The sequence below is a fragment of the Mustela putorius genome, unplaced genomic scaffold, assembly GCF_011764305.1.
Source record: "Mustela putorius furo isolate JIRA1106 unplaced genomic scaffold, ASM1176430v1.1 tig00537227_pilon_pilon_pilon, whole genome shotgun sequence".
In the NCBI taxonomy this organism is placed as follows: domain Eukaryota; kingdom Metazoa; phylum Chordata; class Mammalia; order Carnivora; family Mustelidae; genus Mustela; species Mustela putorius.
The window spans coordinates 4866320-4880991 of record NW_025422368.1 but is presented as its reverse complement, the minus strand read 5'-3'; the positions used below and the strand labels follow the sequence as shown (position 1 = coordinate 4880991).

At 43.1% G+C, this 14672-nt stretch overlaps 1 protein-coding gene across 4 annotated transcripts in view; it reads left to right on the top strand.

Annotated features, from left to right (window-relative positions):
- Positions 1-14000, top strand: part of DIP2B (disco interacting protein 2 homolog B) — a 228228-nt gene extending 214228 nt beyond the window's left edge. For 3 of the 4 annotated variants that reach the window (XM_045073202.1, XM_045073201.1, XM_045073200.1), the window contains 6 exons: positions 893-954; positions 1929-1986; positions 3826-3900; positions 5770-5947; positions 7880-8003; positions 9875-14000. In XM_045073202.1, coding sequence (XP_044929137.1) covers positions 893-954; positions 1929-1986; positions 3826-3900; positions 5770-5947; positions 7880-8003; positions 9875-10127 — 750 coding nt within the window. In that variant the 3' untranslated portion in view covers positions 10128-14000. Of the gene's footprint in view, positions 1-892; positions 955-1928; positions 1987-3825; positions 3901-5769; positions 5948-7879; positions 8004-9874 lie in introns of those variants that run through there. The other variant, XR_006604673.1, reaches the window with a different exon arrangement.
- The last annotated feature ends 672 nt before the right edge of the window (positions 14001-14672 follow it).

The window sequence follows — 14672 nt, the reverse complement described above, 5'->3', positions numbered from 1 at the left end:
TGCTCTGGGACCACGGGCTCTTCATTTGGTTTTCATGGGGCCTCGTTTTGCTCCCCTGTAGGGTGAAGATAATAGACTTGTTCTTCACAGGGGCATTACTAGGTAGATATATTTGGAGCCATGCCTAGCAGTTGAGCCCCAAATTAAAAGTTTACTCTAGTAGTTGAATGGTACATGATGATGAATCAAGATTTTTGAGTCCTATTTGAATTCTATTAGTATCTTACCTTCTGTTTTTCTGTCTCCCCCCCTTTTTTTTTTTTTAAACAAAAGAAGCACCAATAAGCCTGTATTCTTTTCTTTAGCCAGATGGCAACTTTGCCATGTTATTGTTGGTGGGTAAATAATAGTAAAGAACTAAGTCTGGTTTTAGGGAGCTTGGAGGCTTAATACAGTAAATACAGGCATAGACAAGAGAGAGTAAGAGAATATGGCATACATGGATGGGTACTTTCAGGCCTTCTGGGACGTTCAAGTAGCATCATGATGATTTAACCTTGGAGCCCCATCACAGGCTCCTTGCTGTCCACTTAGGCCAGTGATGGTTTTGAAAATCCTGTGGATATTGGCCTGTCTCACCTGTGCCTCAAGTCCAGGGATGAGAACCCTCCTCAGCCTTGCAACCTTCCAAGGCTGCATCAGCCCCTGTGACGAGGCCCCTGGCTTGCTCTCCCAGGGGTCGAGGGCAAGAAACACGAGGCCATGAGTCTCTTTCGGGTGTTCACTGCAACCCTGCCTCATCTAGTTGAAGAGAGAGTGAACTTTCAAAATAGAGTGTGAATTTTTCATGTATATGGCTAAATTACCTATTTCTTGATTTGAGAATATGAAATATGGAAATATAATTCATTTAAATTTTAAATAAACAATGCATTGATTTCTCTTTCTTTAGGGAACCTCAGGACCTGATCCAACTACTGTATATGTAGATCTGAAATCACTGAGACATGACAGGTACAATAGATTTATTATGCTCTCTCCCTATTTGGGTTTCTAAGCATAAAAATTTCTGAGCCCCAGGAAAGCTGTCACTTTCCCTCATTCCTTTTGTTTGTGTCTTCCAGGGAGGGATAGGAAGAGGGAAGGAATTTGTTTTATTAATATGTGATAAGATTTGTGTTTGTAACAAGGAAGCTTTAATTCTCAGAGTTGCTATGCTGTTCTTTAATATTAAAATCTAATACTTAAGGGGTGCCTGGGTGGCTCAGCGGGTTAAAATCTAATACTTAGTTCCTGCCTGTGTAAAAATATTTTGTGACATTTGATATAAAGTGAACTAAAATGGATAGACTGTTTCCTCTGGGAGTTTAAAAATAAAAGATAGAACAGACAAGATAAATGAGGCAGAGTAGGGTTTTTGAAACAACACTTTATCTAAACCCCAGGAATAAAAGCCCTCCTCTGCATCAGCTTAGAGGGGAATTTTAGCTATGTCCCAAGGTGAGCACCTAGCCCTAGGGCTCTGGGACCTTTGCCAGGTCCCAGTGACTTCGGTGGTGTGCATCGATGTGCCCCATGGCACTGACCCAGCTGGCACAGGTAGAGCATCTCTCTAGCGCCCAGGGAGAATTTCATCATCTTATCCCGGGGAGAATTTGCCCTCCAGAGGACACTGGACAATGTCCATAGGCGGTTTTGGTTGTCACAACAAGAGGGTTGCTACTGACATCTAGTGGGGTAGAGGCCTAGGATGTTGTTAAACATCCTGCAATGCACAAGATAGACAGTCCCTCATAAAAAATTATAAAAGAACATATTCCGACCCAAAATGTCAGCAGTGCCCAAGTCTGAGAAACTGCTCTGGTAAGAGAAGGAGAGACAAAATAGAGGTCTCAAGAGGGCAGTATATAGCTGTAGTAGAAGTGCAGCCATTTTTTCGAATATGTATACATTCCTATACGTATATAGTAAATATTCTTCTTCTTCAGGGTTCGTCTTGTGGAACGGGGTGCCCCCCAGAGTTTGCTCCTCTCAGAGTCTGGAAAGGTAATTTGTCTGTTAACCATTAGAAGTTGGTCTGCCTGGGAAATGATTCATTTTATTTATTTTTATTTATTTTATTTTTTAAATGTTTCATTTTAAAACTTGAAGCCATGTAATGTGTTAGTACCCAGGGCAAGCCTTAATTGAAATCTGGAGAGAATTCAGCAGTTTCACCTTATCTAATACTTTCAAATTCGTATGGGTACATAGAGAAGAAGAATTCTAGATTTGAACTTTCTTAATTCTCACAGATATTTTTTTCCAAAAAAATCCCACTGATATGTTATTCTTATTTGAAAAATCAGCAAAATCCAGTATTCATTATATTCAAGGTGGAGAGGTAAACAGCACTTAGAGGCAATTCTATCTTTATAAATATTGTAAGGAGAAAAAGAGGGTGGCAGTGGGGAGGTGTGGTTGAAGATCAGGGAAGGCGTACATGTGTTTAAAGCTGAGAGAGAAATCAAAACGGGGAAGAAACTACGGATATATAGAGTTTGTGTCTGTAGGAATAAGATTTCTTAGGTGAGATGGAGGCTTTAAAATTTTCCAGAAGAGACACAGTTACTGTCTTAGTCCCTTTGGGCTGCTATCACAGAATACCATAGACCGGGAAGCTTACTTCTCACAGTTCTGGGCACTGGGAAGTCCAAGATCATGGCATCAGCAGATTCCGTTGGACGATTTTTGGTTCATAGATGGCGTCCTATTGCTGTATTCTCACACGGTGGAAGGCCCCAGCTCCTAATACCATCTCATCGGGGACTTAGGTAGATTATATCCAACATGCGAGTTTCGGGAGACACGACATAAGTCTGTAGCAGTTTTGAACATTTACTAAGGGTGATAGAATATCAGCATAAGTTAGTGAGTTTCCCATTCTTTTGAAGAGGTAACAGTGATGCCTCAGAATTCCTTCTAGTAATTCTGAAAGCAGAGGGGGAAATTACATAGATAAAAGGGGATCCTGTCTAACCTATCAAGCAGATCGAGTCCATGGGGCACTTATTGTAGTTTGTCTCTTCCATTTAAACACTTTCGAGTGGAGTTGGGCTGATCATCTTAGCGCATCGTCAGATCTCCCTCTGCCTCAGCTTGTGGTTGGGCGCCTCAGAAGCTTTCACCCAGTGCCCAACCCATCTGGGGCGCGAATGGTCTTTTCTCTCCTTCCTTGAAGTCTTAGATGTATGACCCTGGATAATCACTGTAGCGCTTCTCAACTAACCTCATACTCTAGAAACCCAGAATAGGGGTAACCAGAGAAGGCGTGAGCCGTTCTTATAGCCAGCACCTCTTCTTTCTTTTCTCCCCACATTCTTCACATTCCTTTTCTCTCCTCAGGGAGATCCCAAGCAAGCGTGATGTCTTTCGTGATCCCAGGGGCAGGATTCATTCTCCTGCAAAGCCTCTATCATCCTCTCTTGCTCTTCAAGTTCCTCTCACTTAGCTATTGCTGCAGACGGGAGTGGAGCCGCTCAGGCGGTCCCTTCCTGCTGTCCTTTCTGCACTAAGGGGTCTTCCTGCCATCACTGCAGTGAACAGGATGGAGAAAGAAAATGAGAAAGGGCAGTCACATTACAGATTCCTACTGTTAACGGTTCTGGGCTGCAGTTTCTCATCCTTTTGAAGGGAAGGTAGGCTGGTTGGCTCCCTGGTTTATTTTTGAGGATGAATATTATTATACCTCTGGTCTCCACGAAGGACAGTCCAGTGAACAGCGTGTCAATTAGCTCCTGCCTTTGTACACTCGCTTACCTCTCTGAAGGAGGGGTGGCGGGGGACTGCATTTCCGAGGGGTTATTAGAGTTGATTGAGTCTTTGTGTTTTCCCTTTGATGCTCAGATTTTACCTGGAGTGAAAGTGGTTATTGTTAATCCTGAGACCAAAGGGCCTGTTGGAGACTCTCATCTTGGAGAGGTATGTATAATTTTTATCTTTACTCTGAAAAGTCGGCAATAAAGACTTTGGGGTTCACATTTGAGAAGTCAGTGAAACGGTGGATTTAACTTTTCCCCCATTGTGAGTTGTCCTCTTTTATTTTATTTTATTTATTTTTTTTTTTAAAACTCTCTTTTTTTTTTTTTTTAAGATTTTATTTATTTATCTGACAGACAGAGATCACAAGTAGGCAGAGAGGCAGGCAGAGAGAGAGAGAGAGAGAGAGAGGGAAGCAGGCTTCCTGAGGAGCAGAGAGCCCGATGCGGGGCTCGATCCCAGGACCCTGAGATCATGACCGGAGCCCAAGGCAGAGGCTTAACCCACTGAGCCACCCAGGCGCCCCTTATTTTATTTTTTTAAAGATTTTATTTATTTGACAGAGGGAGATCACAAGTAGGCAGAGAGGTAGGCAGAGAGAGAGGGGAGGAAGCAGGCTCCCCGCTGAGCAGAGAGCCCGATGCGGGACTCGATCCCAGGACCCTGAGATCATGACCCGAGCCGAAGGCAGTGGCTCAACCCACTGAGCCACCCAGGCGCCCAAGTTGTCCTCTTTTAAAAGAGTTTTAATCTGGGTCACCTGGGTGGCTCAGTCATTAAGTGTCTGCTTTTGGCTCATCGGGGTCCTGGGATCGAGCCCTGTGTCGGGCTCCCTGCTCAGCAGGGGAGACTCCTTCTCTCTTCCCTTCTGACTGCTGCTTCCCCTGTTTGTGCTCTCTCTGACAAATAAAATTTTTTTTTTAAAGAGTTTAATCTTTCTCTGTAAGGCCCAAAACTAAAAAGAGAGACATTGAGGCCAGGATGGAGGAAAGATTTCAGCATGCAGATTAGAACTAGTGCCAGAATTGTCCACCCACATTCCCTTAGCTGAGAAAGGAAATGGGCCAGTCCTACCTGTTTCCACCTGTTAAGGGGTGGAACTGATAGGATCCCCAAATACTAAATTTTTTAAATTCATGGAAATTTTCTATTCTTATTCTAAAATGTGTGTATATTGGAATTCGTATCAAGATTTTTTTTTTAAGAAGACTTCATTTTTCTTCCCTCAAATATTTGAGGAGTACTGAGGTTTCACCCCGTGGTTTACCAGGAGGCGAAGGTCATAGGTGCGGGAGTCAGAGGGCCTGCACTCTGCTTCTTCCCAGCCTCTAACTAGTGAGCAAGTTACTTCCTTTCTCTGGGTCTCAGTTTTCTCATCTGTAAATAATAACTGCACCCACCTAATTTCACCTGATGAAATGGTGCACCAGCTAACTACACTAATACCGTATCTGTAATGCAAATGGGACAGTGCCTGTGACCTAATGAGTTCTCAATAAATACAAGTGTTCTTGCTGTTGTTAGGTATTATTGTGTTGGCAGGGCAAATTCAGATAACCTGGTAGTGCTTTCCTGAGGGCTTACACCTTAGCCCAGAAGCACAGAAGTGACCCCTCGATGTATTTGCAGGGCTCAGGAAGAGGCAGAGGACTGAGCCCAGGAGACAGTAGCTTAGTGGTTAAGAGCATGGGCTCTGCAGTTGCACAGGCTTGGCTGTCTGGGTCTCCCAGTTTCTTAGACAAGTTACTTAACTCCTTGTTTTTTCATCTGTGAAATGGGAGTAACAATAATACAGAACCGCATTGCCATGTATGTCGATTCCTATGGGGATAAGGCGTATAAAGTACTTAATTCTCTGTTTAGCACATTTAGCACATGATAAATGTCAGCTGCCTTTATTGTTGTGGTTTATTATTGTTACTGTAGCAATGAGAATTAAAAAATAGTAATGTTAATCCATCCAGAGAGAATTGAATTGATACAGTTCTGTGTCCCTGCCGGAATGTGACCGATGCCCTTTTCTTGTTGCAGATTTGGGTGAACAGTCCCCACACAGCCAGTGGCTATTACACCATCTATGACAGTGAGACTCTTCAAGCGGATCATTTCAATACCCGCCTCAGCTTCGGGGATGCTGCTCAGACACTCTGGGCTCGGACAGGATACCTTGGTTTTGTCCGCCGGACGGAGCTCACAGCGGCCACTGGAGGTAGTTTCCTCACCAGCGCTTCCCCTTCTGCCTGCTTTTGTCTTTCAGCCAGGAGCTCTGGTTCACCTTCCTCAGCCTGCCTTTGCGTTGTCAAATGTGTGTGTATTTAATTACTCCCTTCTGCGGTTCCTGAACCCATGCATGAATTTGTATTCATTTAAAGTAAGATATTTTGCCCCATGAGGAGTAACCAGGAGGCAGGCACCCAGGGTACCACGTCTGCATCTCTGAACTGTGGGTGAGCACAGCCAATGGTCACGGAGACGTGCCTGATGCTCACTGTGCCCCTGGCTGACTCCCAGCTCCTGCACAAGCTCCTGGGATGGGGGTGTCATCTTGTAGCCCTTCTACACCCACACACCATTTTGGGTTCAAGAGGAATAAACCTGACCCCTGAGAGCAGGGGATCGGTGCGGGGAGCCATGTCACTGAAGCACTGTGTCCCTTCGGCGTCTCATGTTAGATGCGAGACTGCTGGGCAAGGCTCTGGTGTGAGCAGTCCCCTCCCATTACCTGCTGCTCCATTGACTGTCATGCCTTCACTGATGCCTGCCTTCAGCTTTTCTGCCCCGTGGCATTAATGGCCATGTTAAAATACCCAACACTAGCTGTATCATCACTTCAAAGAACAGCTACAAATAACTCACTGGGCTTTAAAGGCCTGAATTAGAGCCATATCATTTCTCCTGAGCTCCTAGCATAGTGACCAGCATCCATAGTTTCTCCAAGTTTCACGGGGAGGCAGGATAACAAACTGGAAAAGGGAGGTATCCCTCACCGGGTGCCCTGGTGTTGAAACCTACCTCTGCCATTTGCTTTGTGACCTTGAGCAATCACTGAGCCTCTTAGTTTCCTACCTGAACAGCGGGAATGATAATGTTCCCTGGCTGGTGGAAATGATGTGAGATTAACTGCTGTGTTTCTGTCATGTTCGTTACTACAGTCTTTATGAGCTCTTCTTATATGGTGGGAATCTGCTAGACCTCTTCATCCTCCCTCCAGCAGCTTCTAGCACTTTGCTTTATTCGATTTTTCAGAAATTTACCCTTTCCTGAGAATATTTTATTTAGTAGGCCTAGTAAAATTATGTCTTTCTTTAAAATGCAGTATCTATATAGACATAAACCATGTATATATAGCCTTATGTATATGGTGTGTACATATAATTTAAACAAACAAAAAAGATTTCTGCCATGTTCTAGCTGGATTACAAGCCTGTTAATAACCAGAACTGTCTCTCCATTTTCTGTAATCCTACTCCTTATATCTGGACTCCTTACAGATGTCTAGGAATAACAACACATGCTCATTTCTTCTCCCTCGCAAACCCTCTCTCCCCACTCCACCCCTCCCCCAGCTGTCATCTGGCTAATTCCTGTTTATCCGTAAAAGCTCAGCCTGGTTTCCGCTTTTCCTTCTCTGAACCCTTGAGCTGAGCTCGGGGTATGGGGGTGTCCCCCGGTCACCTCACACACACTTCATGCATGCTCCCAGCACAGGGCTTACCATGTTGCAGTGGACAGTGGAGCACCTATCGTGTGTCCTTCTCCCCCATTACACAGTAAGTGTCTTTAGAACGGGACTCGTGTTTTATCATCTTCCCAGCACTGGACACAGTTCCTGGGACATCGTAGTAATAATAATAATAATCATAGCTAATTTTTTTTTTAGCACTTACGGTATACCAGGCATCAAATGAACTCCCCACAGGGATTATCTCATTGAATAGTCACAGCAGCCATTTAGTATTCTCGCTGTCTCACAGTGTGGGGAGCAGGACTCAGACACTTAAGTAATTGGCTCAAAGTTACATGGCTGGTGAGTGGTGGGGTCAAGTGACGTGGCAGGCAGTCCAACAGGGTGCTTTTCACACAACATTGCATTGCGCTCATCATGTGTGATGAACCAGATTTCTCTTTTTCTTTCCATCAGAGCGTCATGATGCATTGTATGTAGTGGGAGCGCTGGATGAGACACTGGAGCTGCGAGGATTACGATACCACCCGATAGACATTGAGACCTCCGTGTCCCGGATCCACAGGAGCATTGCTGAATGGTAACCATCCTTGTACAGAATAGGCTTCCCGCTGCAGCCGTAGTGTCAGTTAAAACCAATCTAAGTAGTCAGCTGTCTGTACCAAATACCCCCTACAGACCTAGAATCCAGGGGGAGTAAGAAAGTAAATGGACTGATTGTTTCTTGTCTTGGCGGGCTGTCCACTGTGGCAGATAAGGCCGTGGGGACACCAGAACAGGCTCCGTGGAACCACCGTAGAGTCAAGTCCTCGCTACTGATCGATTCTTACCATTGGAAGAGATCTGATTATCTGTCTCTAGAAAGTCAGTGTAATATGGTGGGAAGAACCATGACTTTAAGTTCAAAAGGCCCAACTTGAAGGCACAGGCCTCCCACATTGGCGGTTTTTCTCATGTACTTGTTCTGCTATTTCCTAATCATGGGGAGAAACAAATGGGAATGTGCCTCTTTGCACGCTGTCAAATGGTAAGCGGATGAGAAAGGTCATTATTACCTCATCCAGTTTCCCTCTCAGTGTAAGAACGCCCTCCACATCATCCCTGATGAAAGAATATCCAGCCTCACATGGACTAAAACTTCTTTAAAATTAAAACTTGATAGTTCTTACCTAGTGGCTTTCATTCTGGATTCCTGACAATACAGAATCCACCTGGTTTCTTTTCTACATTTTTAATGTAGTAGGTCCTTCCTTGTTGTTGGGTTTTTTTCCTTTTCTTTTTTTTAAACCATGCCAAATAGCCACAGTTCTTTCCATGCTTGCTCACGCTTTCTAGATGCCTCCTTATCAGCATCTTCAACTCAGTTTGGTCAGAGTCTCTCCCCAGACCCGAACAATGCCCATGAATTATCAGAACAATACAGAGAAGTAGAGTGCCATGGTTACCCTCTAATTTTAGACCTCTGACTTTTTATGCAAGCAAATATTGTATACATTTTTTTTAATGATTGGAATATGTTTTTTAAAGCTATTTAACACTTCATATCACAGGTCAGGTCATACTTTCTAACCCAGCAGTCCCACTCCACGTAAGGCAAGTTTCTACCTTATGTCACTTTTATGGCATAATGGGAGAGTCACCTGTATGGGGCACTAAGTCCATATGAGGAAAGGTCCACTCCCTTCCTCTTGGGCCTAAGAATACTATTTTGTCAAAGTTCTTCGGTTGCAAATAACAGAAATTCTCTTCAAAAAAACCTAAGCGAAAGAGAGAGTTAATGAAAAGAATACCTGGCTACCTCAGAGGTTCCTAAGAGTCTCTATAAATCTCAAGAAACGTAGAAATAAGGGATGGGAAGGCCATCAGAACCACTGTCTTGGGGCACCTGGGTGGCTCAGTGGGTTAAGCCGCTGCCTTCGGCTCAGGTCATGATCTCAGGGTCCTGGGATCGAGCCCCGCATCGGGCTCTCTGCTCAGGAGGGAGCCTGCTTCCTCCTCTCTCTCTGCCTGCCTCTCTGCCTGCTTGTGCTCTCTCTCTGTCAAATAAATAAATAAAATCTTTTTTTAAAAAATTAAAGAAAAAAAAGAACCACTGTCTTCTCACCTTCTAGAGCCATAAGGGCATCCACTTCATTCTTCTCTTGTCCGTGAAGAGCCATTACCTGTGCTGCTCTGGGCAGCCGGCCACCCCCAAACTTTGACATGTGCTTAGTTCACGTGGCCAGCTAACATCTTTCAACCCCATTGCCAAACCCCTGCTGACTCTGGGTGGCTCAGCTCATCAGCTGTGATCACAGGGGCAAGGTCATTGCACACATGGCTGCTAGCCTTCTGGTTGCATCCAAGAGAGAAGGCGGTTGTCCGGGAAACTGGCATAAGTCTTGAGTGCGTACTATGAAAGTTACCTGGTAAATGTGATGACATGTTAACTGACTGTCATTGCAATTTCAGTGCCGTGTTCACATGGACCAACTTGCTCGTGGTGGTTGTGGAACTGTGTGGCTCTGAACAGGAAGCCCTCGATCTGGTTCCTTTAGTGACAAACGTGGTCCTGGAAGAGCATTACCTCATCGTCGGCGTCGTGGTGGTGGTGGACCCAGGCGTTATCCCCATCAACTCCAGAGGAGAGAAGCAGAGGATGCACCTCCGAGACAGCTTCCTGGCTGACCAGTTGGACCCCATCTATGTGGCTTATAACATGTAACCAGCCTTGTGGGGATCCTGGGGGCGGGGGTGCATCCTGAAAAACCACAAGGACCAAAGACCAGTGACTAGGAGCAAGCTTTCCAATGATGTGAAATAAGCTGAGATGGTTACATTATATCCTTCATCTCATCCTGTGGGATTCTGCAATCACAGGACACACAGGAAAGGGGAATCATATGGTAGCAAATGAAAAAAATGTTAACAGTCCATTAGTCATGAGCTTTGACATAGCGTGAGCAGCACGTTACTAAAGCAATTACATGCATGTTGCATTTTTTTCATCTGTTGTATATACTTGTATTTTTATCTAATGCTGTTCTAGAATTTTGTAAGGGAGTTAAATGAATTCACATGAAGGGGGTAGACGGAGTTCTCCAGTTCCCCGCTCTGTACTGTATTCTGCCATTTTACCATAGCTGGACTTTCTGCAGGTTTTGTTAACGTGGAACTACTCAGCTTATTTTCCGCTGACCTGTAAGCAAATCAAATAATCCATGAATATGAGAGTTACGTTATATATATAATTCTTGAGAGTAACACATTCTGACCAGTGTTTTTAAACGTGTAAATAAGAGTACACGCAATTCAGCTAAACAATTGAAGAACTGGCGTGTGTATAGTCATGACAAGTGAAGTAGAAACCTTCCTACTTTGGGAGAATTTCAATATTCTCTTACTGCAGTGTAATTGAATAGGTAACTAAAAAGTGCAAATTGTTTGCAGGTTCCGCTGCACATTGTACTATGTCTCTGTTGGCTGATGTATTTTATAAACTAAAGCTGCCTATGTTTGTTCTTAAAGCTTGCGTTCCCAAAATCAGCTTAAGCTTTTAGGAATTCAGCCTGTGTCGACAGGCTGGAAATCTCAGTTTAAAAATCAAACTGTTATGAAAAGGCTAAGCTTCATTAGATCCCACCCTATCCTAAGGAACCACAATAACTCACTCTGGCCCCCAGTGTTGAAACTATGTTTCAAATTTAGAGTGACTGCATAAGAATTTAGGATTTCCTCTTTTTCCAGGCTCATTGTCAACTGCGTCTCCGGTTTATATATACAGCTTCTCTTTTCGGAAAACTGAAGGGTCCTCTGTTCTTCCAGTTCATGAGGGCAGGGATTTTAAGAACAAGAATGACAGGCTGGGAAGGCAGTGGGATCAGCAGTCACGGGAAACTGTAAAGGCAATATAACTACAGATCTCAAAACTGACCGATTTGGGTTGCCAAAATAGGTAGGCTTATGCTGAAATAGGGGAAGTCTGATGTATGCAAGAAACTCTTTTGAAATAACTGTGGTGCCCAGGCCAAGTGGACTGAGCGTGGGACTGAGTTTGGCCTCTGGCTCGGTTTCCTTTCTTTGGTCTGATACTTCATGTATTTGAATATAGTTGAATTTTATTATTTTTTTCTTACAGAAATATTTTTAAAAATTAAAAAAAAAAAAAAGCTCCAAGTGAACAGAGTTAACTTGTCAAATCAGAATGGTTCTCTTTGACCCACTCTGCACTATTGTGTAAATATTTATTTAGACTATTTTAATAATACATATTATTTACCCCGCTGTAACATCATGTAAACTAAATATGTTTTTAAACAATTTTTAAGACTTGTAATTACCCTGAAAATAAGGTTTATAATGCAAAGGCCAGACCCTTCATCACTCTCGGGGGCTGCCCTTCAGTCTGTGGCTCCTAAGCCACTTTTCTTGCCTCCCTTTTACATAAGCCTTTTTTCCTCCCGGTTTTTTCTCCGTTGAGGGCAGACCTCAAGACATTTTCCAGTTCTAGATCTCTTTTTTGACATTTTGGATGAAATTAATTTACACATGATGGAAGAGGTTCTAAGATGTTCAGAAAAAAAGCACTTACATTGGGGCAGGAAATCCCAGTGACTAGCTACGGTTCAGTTTGCAGAAAGAAATAGCCTGCTTATTTGGAAAGTAATTTTCTTACAATAGTTTTTAGTGACTCACTAAACAAAGCAAGGGATCCTGAGGATTCAATAGTTCTATCTCCATAATCCACGAGTTCTAAGGAAGAAATATAGGCAGAGTCTTATCCTATGGGTTGTTTTGAAAATGCTTACTACACAAGTTAGGGAGTCTGCTAGAAATATAGTGTGAGCCACATTGGTCATTTTAAATTTTCTGGTAACCACATTTCAAAAGTAAGAAGAAAACTAATGAAATTGACTTTAATATCTTGTATTTAGCCCAGTATATCAAAAATACTATAATTTCCATGTGGAATCAATATGAAAAGTGATCGAGATCTTTTCTTTTTTTCGTACGAAGTCTTGGAGATCCAGTGTGTATTAAGCACATTTCAATTCGGACTACCCACATTTCAAGTTTTCAGTAGCCACATGTGGCTAGTAGCTACAATAATGGGCACTCATTCTTTCAAATAAGATATTCCATTAGTCTCCGAGTATGGTCAACTCCCATTTACTTAGGGTCTGATTATCTGGATGTGTAGTTCCTCAGACCTCTGATTTAGCTTTAGCTTTTGCTCTCTACCTTGTGGCTGCTCTGTGGATCTTCTGCATATTCCCCAAAGCCAAAATGTGCTAGTGGAGGAGAGCTGAGCTGTGTCTTTGGGAACTTCTCAGTAACTGTGGTAAAGGAGCCTCTGGAAGAGGGAGAGAGCCCAGTTGTTAGCCTGTGGGTGTTTGAGGAGTCATCTGTAGTTTTAATGCCTCGTCTGTTACAGACTTGGAAGAGAACTTTCTCTTGATGACACAATGCTCTTGCCCTTTCCACATTAAGTAGGACCTTTGTGGTAGAATGGACTCTTAGGACAGACCCAGAAGGCCATTACCAATAGAAACAGCCTAGCCAAAACTCTGGAACACATTCTGTCTGGGTTTTTCTTCTATGCCTGTGAAAAAGACAACGAGATTAATAGCAAGCCCCCATTTCAGGTAAGAGAAATCCATGCATCTAACTGCTTTTGAACCTCTTTCTGCCTCTCAGCAGAAGTAACTGAGGTAGATCAGGAAGGGGCTGCCTCAGGAAAATTCCTAAGCCCAAGGGATTCTTAGAGCTGCATAAATGTCCTCTCCTGCGTCAGTGAGACCCTGGGAATGACCGGCATGCTAACAGGCATCCGTGTGAATCCACAGCCTTTATTTACTTGCTGCCTCAAAAAGGGGGCCCGGTTGAGGACCACCGCCACCATCAAGTTCTTTCCTCACGAAGTTGTGCTGCCTCAGGCTGTTTAGGGACCATTGCCTGTCTGTTGGTAATATAAGTGTATCTCCTTTCTTTAGTCCCTGGGCAGTGCTTGCTTAATGCTTCTGTTGAATCAACAAAGGGCCTGAGGCCTTAGGTTTCTTTTGTAAGGTCTCTGCCCCAGGCATGGTGCTCAATATCTTGGCCAAATAAATTACTTTCCTTGAATATCCAGCAATCTTTTAGACTAAAGCAATGAGGAGTTATCACCTCACCCTCAAACTCCAACATGACCTATGCCTTAGTGTTGTTTTTGTTGTGTGCTTTGATGTAAAAGCAAGAGTATTTGGAGCAAAAAGCTGCAGTACTCCAAATACACAATAGGCCTTTTCTTTATCATTCATACAACATTTCTGGTCTAGGTGTATGTAGATGGGCCATGTTATTTGTCCACAGGAAGAGAGTGTAAAGATATAAGAATAATTTTTTAGTCCTAAATGATGTTTTGTTTACTTTCTGTCAAGATATTTACCAGTGTCAAATTCAGACTATAGTACTGTGTAATTATGTATAAAGTTTTTTTTTTATTTATTTGAAATTAGACTAGATATACATTTTTAAATTTAACATCTGGCTGGACAGTGTTCTATTAACTCATTGAATGTGTTTCCTTTGTCTTGTGTTAATAAATATTGATGCCTGATTGTGTTTAATGCTTCACACATTGGGAGATTGATAAATTGGAACTGATAAATATTATTTTTTTTTAAGATTTTATATTTATTTATTTGACAGAGACAGTGAGAGTGGAACACAGGCAAGGGGAGTGGGAAAGGGAGAAGCAGGTTTCCCGCTGAGCAGGGAGCCCAGTGTGAGGCTCGATCGCAGGACAATGAGATTGTGACCTGAGCCAAAGGCAGGCACTTAATAACTGAGTCACCTAGGTACCCCGGAACTGATAAACTTTAAATTTAACTTCAGATGGTAAGACCCAAAGATAGCCAGAGTAGTCTAAGGAAAATGAACACAGAGATCCAAAGTTATAGTTAATCAGTGCTGTGACAGGAAGACAAATCAAGGAACACAAGAGGGTCATGATGAAAACTAAGAAGACTTTGTCAGGAACAATTAAAGTTTCGTTTTCCTCCTACCCATGTGGCATGTGGTAGGTTTAAACTATGGATCATAATTTTTTTTTCCTAATCTGTGATTGGACTGGATTTCAGCCTTCACTAAAGTGATGTCATTTGCTCTTCACGTCTTGGTTTCAAGAAATTTGATGGGAGCCCATCAAGTTGTGCGTGTTCTCCGACGCTAAAACTGGCCCTTAAACTACTGCTGTCCAACCTATTTAGGGAGCCGAGAACACTTTTTT